Genomic DNA, 17,128 nt, shown 5'->3' with positions numbered 1-17,128 from the left:
ATTAGTTTTAAGACACTCTCTCATATTTCAGTTACTAAATCAGAAAAATGCATTTTAGATAATTTATGGATATCTTACAATAAGAATCCAAAAGATCAAAAATATTTTTTAGCATGTTTAAATGCTCTTTCAGAACATTTTAGTCAAGACCATAAAAAATTTAAATGTTATGTTGTTTTAAATGGAAGACTTCCAGGAATTTATCATACCTGGCTAGAAGATTCAGATTGTATAAAGAATTTTCCAAATCCTCTATATAAAGGATTTTATTCTATTTCAGAAGCATTAGAAGAATGTAGAAAATTTATAGGAATTAATTATTTTGTTGCTCCTTCTTTAAAGAATGTTTCAGATCAGCCTTTAGATTATGCTTCTAAATTTTGTGAACATTGTGAATGTATGACTAAGAATTTTAAAATTTTAAATGAGTCAAATCAGTCTTTACAACAAGAAAAATTAGTTTTACAAAAGAAAATTTCTGAATTAGAACAAGAAATTATCAATTTAAAAATTTTAAATCCAATTGTTCAGACACAAGCAGGTACTATAGAGCCCAAGAATTCTATAGCTAGTCCAGCTCAAACGGAAGCTGGTAAAGACTTATCAAATCCGTTTATGGTTCTGGGCTTACCAAAAGCTCAACAGACTCAGGGGACTGTTGATTCCCCTACTTTTCAATTTAATCAGACTCAACAGGCTGAAAATCCTGTTACAGAAAATAAAAATTTTTCTGAAGACCAGACACAGCAGACTGGAAATTCTGTTATTAGACTTATAAGTCCAATGGACCTTAAACAGAAAAGCCCAATTAACCTTCCAGAATCATTTCAATCAGCTCAAGATCCAGAACAGATTTCTCAATCAGACATCAGAAGAATCAAAGAAATGTTTGAAAAGATCGAAGAAATACAGCAGCAAGTTAAACAAAGTACTACAAAGAAAAAGAAAATACAGATTAAAAAGAAAAATAAAGGTAAAAAGAAAATTGAACAAGAAAAAGATTTGGATAATTTTGAAGACAATAATTCAGAAGAAGACAATCCAGATGGATGTACTGACGGAGGAGATTCTTTAGACAGTATTGGCAGACACAATTATGCAACAAGATAAGAAATTACTCAGACATTTGGAAAAAAGACAGGAGTTTTTCAGATTTGACTCAATCAATCCAAGACTTTTTTGTGTCCCGAATTCAAGAAATCTCAAGAATTATTGTATGAAAAGTAGATTTTTACTGTTTTCTTTTTGAAAAATTTGTAAAGAATCTTACTGTTTTATAAAGTAAGATTTGATAGTATAGCTTTTTACTGTTTTCTTTTTGACGTTTTGAAAAAAGTAAAGATTCCTTGCTTTTGAAAAATGCTTCCTTTCTCTTTTTTCTCCTATAAAAGGAGATCATTCTTTCATTTGTAAAAACACAAGAAAATTTATACAATACAAAGCCTTGAGTTATCTCAAAGATGTTCTAATTTTCTTTTCTTCCCGAAAGGGAAATTCTTAATTGTTCTTATTCTTAGATAGAATAATATCCCACAAAAATATTTTGAGATTTTGATATTTTGTTTTAAACTACAGATAGATCATTCCTGTAGGTATGTTTATAGTTCTAAGATATGGTGCTAATAGTTAATATTAGTCCCAGATCTTTTAAGAACAGTTTCTGTTTATAAAATTTTTATGATTATTGTAAAGATTTTTATGCTTCATGCTGGGTATATGATAAGAGCATGTCTTAACTCCAAGTTAAAAGTTTAAACTGTTTTTAAAATAAGCCCTGAGTGATCTCTCAAAGCGTAAAGGCCCAGTGAAGAGGCTAGGATACGTATAGAAGAGAGAAAGGGATCACTGTTTTAAGAATTCTTGTTAAGGGAGTGCCAGTGGTGTCCTTACAAGAATGGAGTTAGGCCCAAGTTCATATATCTCAGATGGCATGTTTTAAAAAAAAAAAAAAAAAAAAAAAAAAAATTTTCATTTTCTTTAAATTTTTTAAAAAAAAAAAAAAAAAAAAAAAAAAAAATTTTCATTCTATTGCAATTTTTTAAGCTTGTATTAACTTGGTTATGGGTTCAGGCCAAACGTACGCCTTCGACTCTCCTTGATCTTCTTCATCCCGAGGCAAATCACCATTGTTGCTTGAACTCATGTTCAACCTGCTTGGCCTATTAGAATAATTATGAAATTTGGGCTTCCCATTTAATTGCAAATTATAAAAATTACATAAAAGCCTACTTTTAAAGATTCCGTTTCATAAATCATATGCTAAGTTTACTATTTCATAAATCAGATATTAATTTAATTATTATAAATCAATTTTTTCATATTAATCGTAATATTATAAATTAATTTATATACACACCTACCCTATTTACCGACCCTATTCAAACCCTAAAATCATATTTTCTCTCATCTTCTCTCCATTCTCTCAACCAGTTGACTCTCAACCCTCAGATCACCACCGCTACCAGATGCCACTCCAGCAATCTCTTCTGATGTGAGCTCCATCATCATGATGGCAAGTGATAGCTCAGCGATGTAAAGCAGCATTGTCACTGCTGCGACGCGTCATCGCACGACAATGTGAATGTTGCAAAGCGACTTTGCCCCTACTGCTACAGTTCGATGGTGATGGTGGTGCTACATGTGGTTGGTGCAGTTCAGTGTTGATGGCAGAGATGTGGACATTGCGATCGGCTTTTTGGTAATTTGTTGTATTTTATTCGATCTATTGGGCGTTGGTGCGTTGGTCAGCAATGAGGTGGTGATGGCTATGGCGGGTGTAACAACCCAAATTTTAACAATTTAAAACTGTTACTAAAACTTTTATTCCATAATTAAATAAATTATTCAAACATCCCAACATGAAAAAAATTGTTTCATCAATAAAATAAATAAAACCTATGGGAGACATAATTAATTGAAACATGTCACAAATCTTAAATATCAAATTTCACAAGAAATAAAACTAAAATAACGCTAAAAATAAAAGTTCATAGTCATGTTACTCCGGATTTATTATTTAGAATTCCATAATTTCTGGCATCACGACTCCACCGCATTGCCCGGCCACCAACGATCCGTTCTAATTTGTGAGGGTAGAGAAAAATGGTAAGTACATGGGAATATTCGGTAGGATATAAAAATTTATAGTGCAATTCTGAGTAAAAATTTTAAAACATGTATCGAAAAAATCTACTGTCTAATATCTTTAGAAACCAGTAAGAGCTCATATCATATCATATCATTTGTACCAGAATGACCATATCATTCATATCATAGCATATCATATCATATCTTTAGCTTTCATGATTACAATAATTCATCAATATGAAAAAATTTAAAAGGGATAGAATACACTGCACCTCGATATCCTACCTTATTAAATATAACAATTTTCTTTGGAAAAGCAGAATCCAAACTTTATTTTTTGTCTTTGTTGCTGCTACCACCGTACACGTATATATATGTTTTCTAGAGTTAAAAAATAAGAACTTTTGTATGGTATTTTGAGTTGAGTTGAAAGGAAAGTTGAATTTTTATAGGTCTAAAATTATGTCAAAAATCGTGTTTTTTTTTTTTTTTACCTAAAAGCCTCAATCCCAATATTCAATACAAATCAACAATCACTTCTTCCTTATCTAATCAACATATGGCAACCCATCCCTATCATATCCCAAAAACCCAAGCAAATAAATCATTTTTAAATAAAACTATATATCTGTCATTTAACATACAAGTGCACTAATCCCCAACAAATTCAAAATCAAAATGAAACACTCCATACACATGACACATGGCGCGAGGTACATTTTCATCCAATGTTTCAATTAAATTGCAAAACTAGTTTTCATCAACTTATTCAAACTGAAATATCTTGGAGCTGATTTATCTGAATTGACTTTTTTAGCCTAATATACATAATTGATTACGAGCTATCCAACGAATATATTTATTATTACTCTATCAATATTTAAATATTTGGCCTAATTAAAATTGAATTTATTATATTTATCATTTTAGTCCCCTAACTTTCCAAATTTAAAATATAGTATAAAAGTAAATAAATTCTAGTATATGCGAATTTTTGGGACTTTACAATCTCCTCCTGAAATATTTTCGTTCTCGAAAATCACCTGGGCTAATTGAATAGTTCTGGATACTTAGTTTTAAGCTCATCTTCCTTCTCACATGTTGACTCGTCTTGTTCATAATTTCGTCATTGCAATTTAAATAGGAGAATTTCTCTGTTTCTGAGTTGATGTACTTTTTCTATCCAAAATTATTGTTGGGATTTCTTCATATGATAAATCTTTTTGTACTTTCAAAGCTTAGTAACTTACCACATGACTAGGATAATGGACATATTTTCTGAGCATCAAAACATGGAATACATTATGCACTACTGCTAGGTCAGGTGGTAAGGCAAGTCTGTATATCGACTACCAATCCTTTCAATAATTTCGAGAGGTCCAATGAATCGCGGTCTCAACTTCCATTTCTTTCCAAATCTCAATACATCCTTCATTGATGCTACCTTTAGAAAAAACTTGTTGTCCGCTTGAATTCTAAATCATTTCTTCTATCATCAGCATAACTTTTTTGTCGGTCTTGTACTGCCTTTATTCTTACCTAATCTTATCAACTACCTCAACTGTTCAATTATTTTCGGACCCAAAATTCTATTCTCTACGACCTCGTCCTAATGGATAGGAGGTTCTGTACTTCCTACCATAAAGAGTTTCATATGGAGCCATGCCTATAGTGGCCTAGAAACTATTGTTGTAAGCAAACTCTACTAAAGGCAGGTGTGTCTATCAACTACCGCCAAGATTCAAAGCACATGCCCTCAACATATCTTTCAGAGTTTGGATGGTTCTTTCTAATTTTCCATCCGTCTGAGGATGATAAACAGTACTAAACTTTAGTTTCTTCTCCATGGCTGCCTGCAAACTTTTCTAAAATTTAGATGTGAACCTCGAGTCTCTATATGAAATAATGGTGACTGGTACTCCATGTAATCTGCCTATTTCTTTAATGTATAACTGTGCAAGTTGTTCCATGTTAAAATTTATTTTGACTGGCAGAAAATGGGCTGATTTTGTCATACGATCAACCACTACCCAGATAGCATTGTGACTTTTTGCTGACCTCGGGAGGCCTACCACAAAGTCCATCATTATGTGTTTTTATTTCCATTTTGGAATATCTAATGGTTCAGCAGTCTTGACAGCTTTTGATGTTTTTCCTTGACCTGTTGACAAACAATACATTTCTCCACAAACATACCAATTCTCTTCTTCATGTTTTTCTACCAAAATATATCCTGGAGATCTCAATACATTTTCGTACCACCTGGATATGCAGAATAAGGGGTAGAGTAAGCCTCTTCCAACATCTGATTTCTTATACTTTCATCTTTAGGTACACACAATCTTCCTTTAAAAGTTAGCACGTTATCTGCAGATACTTCAAATCCTATACATTTATTTGTACCAATCTCGGCATTTATCTTCTGTAAAAATGGATCTTTATCCTGTGTCTCCTTGATTCGATCCCGAAGTGTAGGTTAAATCATGAACGCTCTTATTCTCGTTGTATTCTGAGTTGGTAGTGTGATAACTTCCAATCTCATTTTCTCAAAGTCTCTTATCAAGTGTTCATGCACTGTGCGAAAAATTGCTAACTACAATTCTGTCTTCCTTCTTGAGGTATCTGCGACTACGTTGGCCTTATCCGGATGGTAATGAATTGTATAATCATAATCTTTCACTAACTCTAACAATCTCCTCTATCTCATATTTAGTTCCGTCTGTATGAAAAAATATTTGAGACTCTTATGGTAGATTTCACACTTCCGACCATAGAGATAATGACGCCATATCTTTAAGGTGTGAACTATCGTTGCAAGCTCCAAGTTATACGTTGGATAGTTCTATTCATACTTCTTCAACTGTCTCGAGGAATAAGCAACCAATTTTCCATGCTGCATCAGTACACAACCCAAATCTTGCTTGAAGGCATCCCTGTAAATTACAAATCCATCTGAACCTTCAAGTATCGTCAATAAAAACATTTTTTCGTCTATTAAAACTTCACATCCTTTCTTGTCAACTGAATCATCGGCCTTGCTGTTTTTGAGAAGCCTTCAATGAATCTTCTGCAATAGCTAGCCAATCCCAAGAAATTGCAAACTTTATCCATACTGGTTGGCCTTGGCCAATTTGTTACTGCTTCTACTTTAGCAGGATTTACTTCGATTCCTTGGGTGTTAACCATGTGACCAAGAAAACGTACGTGATCAAGCTAAAATTCACACTTCTTGAATTTGGCATATAGTTTCTCCTTCATCAAAGTTTCGAGTACTACTCAGAGTTGTTTCTCATGCTGCTTCTTATCCTTTGAGTACACAAGTACGTCGTCAATAAATACTATGACGAACTTGTCTAAATACTAATGGAACACTCGGTTCATGAGACCCATAAATATGACTGAAGCGTTGATCAAACCAAAAGTCATGACAGTGAATTTATAGTGTCTAGAACAAGTTCTGAAAGCAGTTTTTAGTATATCACTTGACCTGATTTTTAATTGATGATACCTCGACCTCAAGTCGATCTTTGAAAACACTGTTGCACCCCTTAACTGGTCGAATAAATCTTCTATTCTTAGTAGTGAGTATTTGTTTTTTTATGGTCAAAAGGTTCAATTCTCGGTAGTCAATACACATCCTCATACTTCCATCATTCTTCTTCACAAAAAGTACAGGAGCGCCCTAAGGAGATATACTTGGTTGAATGAACTAATTGCAACTTCAATTCTTAAAGATCTTTTGGTGCCATTCAATAAGGGGCCTTGGATACTGGAGCTGCTCCAGGAACTAAATCAATTGTGAATTTCATTTGCCTATCTTGTGGAATGCCTGGCAAATCTTCTGGGAATATGTCTGTAAAGTTTCACACGATGTTAATATCGTTAACAGTCGTTTATATATGTTGGGAACTGATGATATTAACTAGGAATCCTTGACATGACTTCTTTCTCAACATCTTTCCACTTGTATAGCCGATACAAGAGGAGGTAGAGACTTGAACTTTGCTCCAAAGAAACGAAACTCTTCCTCTCTCGGTCTATGAAACAATACTTTTTTCTTATGACATAGAATGATCGCATGATTAAGTCTCAACCAATCCATACCTGAAATAACATCGAAATCTTTCATATCTAAAAGGCATAAGTTCGCCTGTAATATTTTCCCGTCAATTTCTAACTTCATAGCCTTAGTTATGTGATTTGTACAAAGAGTTCTTCCTGAAGGGATGCTAACCTCTAAATTCATTATTCGTTTTCATACATACAAAGTTTGACCTAGCAACAAAGGATGCAGAGATTAAAGAATTTGTAGCCCTAGTGTCAAAAAGTATGTAAGCATATACAAAAGATAATAACAGAATACATGTTTTCGTAATTACAATGTTAGACTAGCGACCAAAGGGCAAAGACTAAACAATGTGTGGTCCTAGGTAAAAAGAATATAAGCACATATGTTAAAATAATAATAATAATAATAATAATAATAATAATAATAATAATAATAATAATAATAATAATAATAATAATAATAATAATACCTGGTATTACATTCGGATCCTGCTTTGCCTCATGCTGATTCAGTGCAAAAACTCGGGCCTTTCCTTTCTTGTTCTTGTCTTGATCATCATCTTTCTTCTTTTTAGGCTTTGTATAGTTGAGAGCAATGGGTCCCAACTTACCACACCAGAAACACATGTTCTTCTCGAGTAAGCATTCACCCATGTGGAGTTTATTACACTTAATATTTGCATTCGTCCCACCGATACGAACTCCTGTGCTTGGCCTTTTATTCTGCCAGTTACATTTGTTCTTGCTCTGATCCCTCCGCTTTCTTTTTTCCAACGACTCCTTGCTCTAATAGGTATATTGTTCAAATGTGATCATCTGATATGAAATAGAATGAGCCCTCTCCAACATTTCACGGTATGAAGTGAAATGATGGAACATAATGATCATGTCGATCTCTGGGCTCAATCCATTTTTGAACCTCCTAATCTTCTTAACTTCAGTATCCACCAAATGTGGGCCATATCTTGAGAGCTGCTCAAATTGCCTTTCATAATCAGTAAGCGACATGTCTCCCTGCCTGAGCTACATAAACTTTGATTCCTTGAAGTCTCTCAAAGCCTGTGGAAAATATTTTGCATCACTTCATCCTTAAACTGCTCTCAAGTCAGGTTATGTTGTTGCTCTTCCATCCTAGTGCGTGAGACAGATTCCCACCAGTGACTAGCTGCTCCAACAAACACAAATTTTGTGCATAGCACTTTCTGTGCATTCGTACAAGCAATGTGTCAAAAGATACACTCCAAATCTCTAATCTATTCCTCAATAGCTAGTGGGTTGAAACCACCATCGAAAGTCGGAGGTTTATACCTACGAAACTGCTTAACCACTGAAACAGCTCCTGAGACAAATGGAGGTGCATTTTGTTGTGGCGATGCATTGTGGCGGCGGTGCTTGACTCTATCTGCTCAATTCTTGTACTCATAGTAAATCGCTCATTAAGTTCCTGTGAGTAGGTGGTGCTATTGTCAAAAATTTAATATGAAGTCACCGATCACATTCCAATGCTAAGTCTAAGAAGTTATACTTATTTTATCGTAATATATATCATAAATTTAGTGGGAAAACACACGTGTATGTCTTAAAAATTTAAAGATATGCCATTTTAAAATATTTAATTATACAAAAAGTCTAAGTACATTCATCTTCTTACCCCTTTACATACGTTAGGGTCGTCAGAAGGTGGTCAATTGGTGATCATTGAATGCCTAAAGATCTCTTAAATTCTTACATATTTTAAATACACACATTACATAACATCTTTAAATTCATTTTTTTTTAACGATTACCATAAAACTTAGACTAAACTCCTGACATTTATAGTTTATTATACATAACATTTATGATTATTAAACGTAACATTTGACATTAAATATAAATATATATATATTTTCACTTAATCGTCTTACTAAAATAATTATACAAATCTTAATAATATATATATTACATAATATCTTTAAATTTATATATATAAAAGATTATTAATTTTTAACAAATCTCCCGTAAAAATATCCCATAAAATTGAAGTTATCAAATAATTACTTATTTCACAAGACAAAATAAGTTAATCTCATCCCCATATACATCTACAATATATTAAAAGTGTGAATTGAGGAGAAACTTTTGAATACCAATTTTACCTTATATATTCTAGTTATATGCCCATTTTACACTTATTTGATTTTACTTTGTTGATAATTAATTGAAACTTTTTAATACCAATTTTACCTTCCTTACGTATTTAATATTCAAAAGATTATAAATTGCATGTTTCCTTAATGTAATAGATAATATAACTATTTAAATATAAAGGACAATAAATTGAAAAGAAAAAAATTGCTTAAATGTTTTCAACAATTAGGGGAGAACGAGTCGAAGATGGTAGATAATATCTATCAATCTTGAAAATCATACTAATTACTCCAAATAATTGGGAGTTACTTACCCTTCCTATATTTGTATCCATCTCACTAAATACAAGCTTCGCATCTGAATTACACATTTTTCACTAAAACTTTTAAGTATTAATGAAAAATTAATATTACGTGTTCTAAAAAATAATTAACATAGTATTGGATATTTTATTATTATTGCATTATCATTTTTGTATAAACATAAAAATTGATGGTAATCCAGTTACTTATTAAATATAATTATATAAAGAATTTTTTTTTTTATCTCGATACATTTAAAAGGAGAATTTTTATTTCTTCATTTGTATTAATCCCATTCAAAAGAAAAATAAAATTTTTGTTTTAAGATTTTTCACTTTTTATATCCCTTTTGAATGTAAGTTTGATTTTTAATTTAAAATAAATACTATGGATTAATATGATGAGCACGATAGGTATGTAATTTTTATTTTTATTTTTTTTGGTATTTAGATAAGATACTTTTTTTAGTTTTTTACTTTTGAAGGTAAAAATGTTTGTTACAGGCAAAATGAGTAGTTTTTTATTTTGAAAATCATTTATATACCTTTAGTTTAGTTATAAGTAAAAATTTTAAACTTAGTCAAATGTACATCTCTTAATTTCATTCTTTCGTGTCCGTCTGTACCACAAAATCAGTCGTTGTCGCTATAATGGTTGAAATAAGGCCCAACCAATGTCTAGCATAAACAACAAAGTAAACAAAATATTACATTTCAATTTATTCAACATTTTTACATTATTTACGTAATTTCATAAAACTTTTATTCATATATATATATATATTCTCTAACAATTTAAATTTTTTCTTCAGCATTATCAATTATATTTCTTTATAAAAATATTAATCATATCATTCATTTCGTACATAAGACGTACAACGCATGTGTTTACTACTAGTATATATACATATATAAATACACAAACTTTTAACAATTTTTTGAAATCCCTATCTTTTCTCCTTTTTTTTTAGTTATTACATCGTAATTTTAGCTAAAAAAATATAGCATACCAATGCATGGACTATTATGAAATTTCACAAATTGAAAAAAACTAGTAACTAAACAATTTAGTTATCATTGTGGCTAAGCGTAAAACTTATTTTAAGGAAAGTATTCCTAAAAAAAATCCACAAATATATACATATACACATATATAAACTATTTCAAACAATCACCATCCCCTTTTTTTATTCATTATTATTATTATTATTTCTTTTTTTCCAAACCATTCACGGTGTGAATAGTTACGTCACTGGTCAAGATTTTTTTAACACCCAATTTGTTTTATTTATTTTTATCTATTTATTTATTTTATTTTTTTTAAAACTCATATGAAAATACATAGGGTCTACAGGAAATTAAACCTAAGCTTTTATAACAAATTGTAAGAACCCAAAAATTAACAATTTAAAATCGTTACTAAAACTTTTATTCCATAATTAAATAAATTATTTAAACATCCCAACATGAAAAAAATTGTTTCATCAATAAAATAAATAAAACCTACGGGAAACATAAGTAATTGAAACATGTCCCAAATCTTAAATAGCAAATTTCACAAGAAATAAAACAAAAATAATGCTAAAACTAAAAGTTCATAGTCATGCTACTCCAAATTTATTTATTTTGAATTCCATAATTTCTGGCATCACAACTCCACTGCATCACCCGCCAACCAACGATCCGTTCTAATTTGTGAGGAGTAGGAAGAAGGGGTGAGTACATGAAAATACTCAATAGGATATAAAAAATTTTGGTGCAATCTCGAGTAAAAATTTTAAAACATGTATAAGAAAAATCATACCGTTTCATATCTTTAGAAAACAATAAGAGCTCATATCATATCATTTGAACTGAAATGACCATATCGTTCATATCATAGCTTTAACTTTCATGAGTACAATAATTCATTAACATGAAAAAAATTAAACGGGATAAAATAATTGCATCTCGATATTCTACCTTATTAGATAAAACAATTTTCTTTCGAAAAGCAAAATCCGAACTTTATTTTTTGTCTTTGTTACAACAACCACCGTATATGTATATCTATGTTTTTCTAGAGTAAAAAAAATACGAAATTTTGTATGGTATTTTGAGTTTAAAGGAAAGCTGAATTTTTATAGGTCTAAAATTCTGTCAAAAATCGTGTTTTTTTTGTTTACCTAAAAGCCTCAATCCCAATATTCTATACAAATCAACAATTACTTCTTCCTTATCTAATCAACATGTGGCAACCCATCCCTATCATATCCCAAAAACCTAGGCAAATAAATCATTTTAAAATAAAACTACCTATCTATCGTTTAATATACATGTGCACTAACCCCCAACAAATTCAAAATCAAAATGAAACACTACATACACATGACACGTGGTGGGGAACATTTTCGTCCTAGGTTTCAATTAAATTGCAAAACTAGTTTTTATCAAGTTCTTCAAACTGAAATATCTTGGAGCTAATTTATTTGAATCAACTTTTTCTTAAGCCTAATATACATAATTAATTAAAAATTATCCAACGAGTACAATATTGATATATTTATCATTACTCTATCAATATTTAAATATTTGACCCAATTAAAATTGAATTTATTATATTTATCATTTTACTGCCTAACTTTTCAAATGTAAAATATAGTATAAAAGTAAATAAATTCTAGTATATGTGAATTCTCAAGACTTTATAGCGGGTATTTTATATTTGGGATGGCATGAGTGATGCTCGATCTGGTTGTGATTGTTGCAGATCTGAGCCGAAGAAGAAAATGGATAGTTATGGTTGTTGGTGGCGATGACGACTGCGGCGGTGGAATGGGACGAACTTTATAGTGGGTGCGACAGTGGTGACAATTCAGTGGTGGGTTGTGGTTGTTGTGTTACAGGTAGTGATGGTGGTGGCATAGGCATTGATTTTGGTTATGGCATGTTGGAGTAGTAATGGTGGCGGTGGTTTGTTAGTGGTTGGGCGATTTTATTTTTTTAATTTTTTTGGTGATTGTTTTGTTGGTGTTTAGTTAACGATTGTGGTTTTGCGAGGTCTGGTGGTGGTAATTGTGATAGTGCTGGTGGTTGTGGTGGTCGTGGCAGTGGTTATGAGTGGGATGAGATGGGGTTGGATGCTTTTGACTAATTATTTGATTGATTGCAACTAATAATTGGTTCATTTGTATATGTGATCTAATAATTGTGACTGTGACTCACAATTGATTAACTTGCAATCGAAAAATTAATCATGACTTAATCTAATAATTTGAAATGAATAAATGAGTTGTAACCAATAAAAATTTTGATTCTGTGGCTGATGAATAATCTACGACATATAAAATTTTTGATTTTGTGATCGAGAAATGAGTAGTGATCAATAATTTGATAAGTTGTAACTAAAAATTAATTTGATAACTGTGATCAAATTATATAAAATTGTGACCTCAATATTTTTAATTAGTAAAATATATGTTTAATAAATTAATTTATAAATAAAATTTTAAAATATATGATTTTTGAAATTTGAAACTTTGTTTCTTAATATTGAAATTTACCATACTTAATCTCTTATTTATGAATGTTTCCAATACAAATTTTACGGGTTAGATATATGGCTCATAATGATACTGTAATTAAACCCAATATGTTAAGTGATCACTTGAGCCGTTTTACACCTTATCGTTATATCTTATATAATGTAGTAATTTTAGTATGTGGGCCAGAAATATGTAATCCCTAATTAGGGTTGGAGTCATTAATGAGACAGCTCAATAAATTCACATATAAAAGGCTAGGTCCCCTATCTTCTCTATATTATTTTATTGGCTTGCCTCATTGATGGCTAATATTTTTTAGGAGCAATGATATGATCCGCAACGTCAATTCCGGTAGGGAAAGTTTCCAAAATTAACGAGTTGTTAGTTATGGTTAGAATTCTTTATTTTTGGTAATTTCTATATTTTTAAGACTTTTATTTTGTTTAGAATTCTTAATTTTGGTAACTTTTATATTTTTAGAGTTCTATTTCTTTTCAAACTACTTGTTAGATTTTTAGTATAAATAAGTTTATTTTCTCATTGTAATACACAAGACTTTTGAAGATTAATTTAATGGAGATTTTCTCCGGATGCTTTATGCTTCAAAAATTATCGAACTTATCGGGATGGTTTCTCGTGGCATTCAACCAATCAAAGTGAGATACATGGGTTGTGTAATCATGGAGTCAATGTATTCTTGAATTGCTTTGGTTTCTTGGTTCATTTAATTTTCGGGTCAATCTTTAAATTATCCGAGTTAGATTCATTAAATTGTATGATTAAAAGTTCTACATGTCCTATTGACTGCGTGGGTTGTTTAATCCATCGTTTTTGAGTCAAAATCCATAAACCTTATTGTTTGGAACTTTCTTAGGTTTGATTTCATTCATGTGCAGGTTCAATAGTGTTCGTTGCCACGTGGGTTCGCATCAAGCAAGGAGAGGAAGATCTAGCTGTTAATATTCATATCCAAGATGTCTTCCACGGGTATGAATGTTAAACTATCAATTTAGAATTGTGATTCTTGTTTCTTAGTATGATTATTGTTGTTAAATTTAACAATTGGTATCAGAGCCTTCATGTTGAGATCAGAATCCTTCAGAAAAATAATATTCTTTCTCGATTTTTGAATAATTCTAAAATTTCAAATTTGTACTTGTTAGAAATTGTTTTGCATGATGGAATAATCAAAAGTTAGTTGTTCATGTTCTTCTTGTTTTCGACAATTTGAGAAAATTAGTTTTTATATTCAAAATTTGTCTAAAAAAAAGCTACAGATGGGGAACGTGAATATTCTATCAGTCTATCAGAATACGAAAATCAAGAATTGTTAGGGCGTCTTTCATTGTGCAACGATATATTTCATTTTGATTGTATCAAAATATAGTTGGAAATTAATCAGACTTGTCCATTACGCCATCAGAGTAACGGCAATGAACTAAAAAAATTAGGGAAGATTAGTAACCGAATCGGTATATGGTTGGATCGACTGCATCTACCGTCGTCGTAGGCAGCGCGTGAAGCAGTAGGGTCATTGCTTTGCAAGACCGCACTTTTGCTACTGTTTTTGCTATTTATGGCGATGGGTGCCGCTAATGGCAATGGCGCCTGTTGTGCATGGTGAGAGACTCCCGACGCTGTTGCTATGTGGCAGCGTACAGACGGTTGCTTCTACAGTGTATCATGTGCTGTCTCTTTGGTGATCACTCTTCGACGTCGACAACCAAGACGAAAAAGGGGAATTTTTTTAGTTGAAGAGGAGGTGGGGGGCTTCTGCTGTAAATAGCAAAATTACGGCCCCACATGCAATTAAAGGGAAAGGCCATTTGCAATTTTAAAAGAAATGACCTCTTCTGTAATTTTTAAATTGTAAGGTTCCTTTTATAATTTTAAATCCAGGGTCAAAATGCAATTTTTGAAAAGAGATATTAAATTTGAATTTTAAAAGTTTTTTAAAATTATACCCCCAAATTTGAATCTTTGTTTGTCCTCAAATAAAACTAAAACTTAACAAACACATAAACATGCAGTGCTAAATACCTAATTGATGGGCAGTCAAGCAAGCAATTAAAAAAAAAATTAGCTAGCTAACCCAACTCTTTATCTAAAGATTGAAATCGTGATATCAAATCTATGTACAACTGCAAAATCATAATACAGAAATTACAATCTACTTTTCCAATGTAAAATTGATGTGTGTATGTGTGAAGTATTAAGCATAGCATCATGTATTCGTGAGTTATTTCAATTCTCAACCCTTAATGGTCAAATATATCGTTTCATCACTCGTGAGACTCACATACCCTAAACTTGTTCTTTTCGCTCTTTTTTCAAGTGCGTGATCTAACGTTGATTTTTATATTATCCCCACTTCTCTAGTTTAGGTAAATCTCAACAATTGCAGTTCAACATGTCGATAAATAAGGATTCTCCTTTAATTTTGATTGCTTCAATCTCCAGGGTTAAACTAGACTAATAATCCCTTATCAAAAATCAAATTCTTTCAAACAAGTGTTGGGGCTTAACGCATTTAGTGTTTTTACTTTTTTCATGCACTTACTTTTTCTATTTTTCAAAAGTTTTTTTCACATTTTTCCCCTTAAACTTTCTAGATGACTTATATAGTAGGTTTTGGCTGATGTCCCAAATCAGATGACTTTAGGGCATTATATTTTAAAATACACAAGCTTAATAACCTGAATCAAAAAGGTTTCGAAGATGATAAATCTTTGTTTCAAGTGCAACTTCATTTCTAATTGCTTTCTAAATGACCCTGTAGCGAGCTTAAGCGAATGACTCCCAAGTCATACGACTTTAGGGCACCGGATCTCAAGATATCCTTGTAGACTTAATTACTCGAATAATGAAGGTTTCAAAGAGAAGTTTTTTTAAAAAAAAAATGCTTTTTTTTTTGCCTTGATTTGTGCAATGTCCCTCATTAAACACCTATTCAAGTAAACTGACTTCTAACTTGAGACTTTCGCACAATTTTATCTTATTGACCTTAGACAATCCACGCAAAATTTTAATTTCACACATAGAATCCCCATTTATCTTAACATCTTCATACAACAGTGAAATCTCCCAAACTATTCTAAATTTGGTCTAAGAATGTAAAATATAGTAGCTCTAGGTTTAGCATATATAATCCACTATTTCAAGCTATCCAATCATGAAATCAACTTATTCTTACACAATGCTTAACTTAATTCACGTGCTCAGTATATATCAACTTCACATGAAAAAGCAAAAATTAACTTCAGCATGCAACCTATTCACCATTCATAGATCAATTCATAATTAAATATATACATTATTGCCAACCAGGCTAACTAACTCACACAAGCACACAAAAATAAAGTATTTTTGAAAATTTTCAAATTTGTTTTTATCTTTTCAGTTTTTCTAATATTTAAAAGAGACAAACAAATGAAAACTTCTGTTTTTCACCCCCAAACATAAATTAGACATTGTTTTCAATGTCTTAAATTCTATGTTTGCATATAAGGAGTGGGGAAGAAAAGGAAAGGAAGACTCCCTTGATATGGCGTAAAATTCAATTGCTTACTTTTCAATGTCTCCTGTTGTTTCCTTAATAATGGTTGGTTCAAGTGTTTCACGACATCATGTGCCTGCTCAATGTGGATAAATAAAGCTTTAAGGCACAAAAGATCTAAAACAAGTGTTAGTTGGCTCAAATATCAACAAACCAACAAGTAACCTAAAGGAAAATGGGATGTGGATGATAATTCCCTAATTAAAACTATAAAAATAAACTAAATTATCATATAAGTATAAAACAAAATAAATAAAAAGGATAGGAATATTGGGTTACCTCCCAATAAGCACTTATTTATAGTATTTAGCTTGATTTTAGCAATTAGCATCATGGAATTTTGAATAGTGATTTTGATGCCTTGCTCATTTTGCTTCTTTCGACTTTACTCCACTCTTCGTTGATTCTATAAAATTTGGCATTGCCACTCCAATGTAATCTGACTTGCCTATTTTATTCGAT

General features: G+C 31.3%; 1 protein-coding gene across 1 annotated transcript; it reads right to left on the bottom strand.

The window, feature by feature from the left end:
- Window positions 1-6,363: 6,363 nt before the first annotated feature.
- LOC111378371 lies at window positions 6,364-7,333 on the bottom strand. The gene is made up of 4 exons (XM_023001562.1): window positions 7,042-7,333; window positions 6,858-6,940; window positions 6,596-6,769; window positions 6,364-6,447 (listed from the first exon to the last, which is right to left on the bottom strand). Exons 1-4 carry the CDS (start codon window positions 7,331-7,333, stop codon window positions 6,364-6,366), a joined length of 633 nt encoding a protein of 210 aa, XP_022857330.1.
- Between the last annotated feature and the right edge of the window lie 9,795 nt (window positions 7,334-17,128).

The sequence above is a fragment of the Olea europaea genome, unplaced genomic scaffold (assembly GCF_002742605.1).
Source record: "Olea europaea var. sylvestris unplaced genomic scaffold, O_europaea_v1 scaffold1806, whole genome shotgun sequence".
NCBI classification, from domain to species: domain Eukaryota; kingdom Viridiplantae; phylum Streptophyta; class Magnoliopsida; order Lamiales; family Oleaceae; genus Olea; species Olea europaea.
The sequence above is the reverse complement of the archived record's forward strand: the minus strand, read 5'-3'. Positions and strand labels throughout refer to the sequence as shown.

Bases quoted from the DNA above. Each gene is read 5' to 3' on its own strand.
- LOC111378371 (XM_023001562.1), bottom strand. From the start codon at position 7,333: ATGAATTTAGAGGTTAGCATCCCTTCAGGAAGAACTCTTTGTACAAAT. The intron at 6,770-6,857 runs GTATCCAAGGCC...ATATCTCCTTAG, and splicing joins TAGTTCCTGGAGCAGCTCCA to GGCGCTCCTGTACTTTTTGT. The intron at 6,448-6,595 runs GTATCATCAATT...GTGTTCCATTAG, and splicing joins AAGATCGACTTGAGGTCGAG to TATTTAGACAAGTTCGTCAT.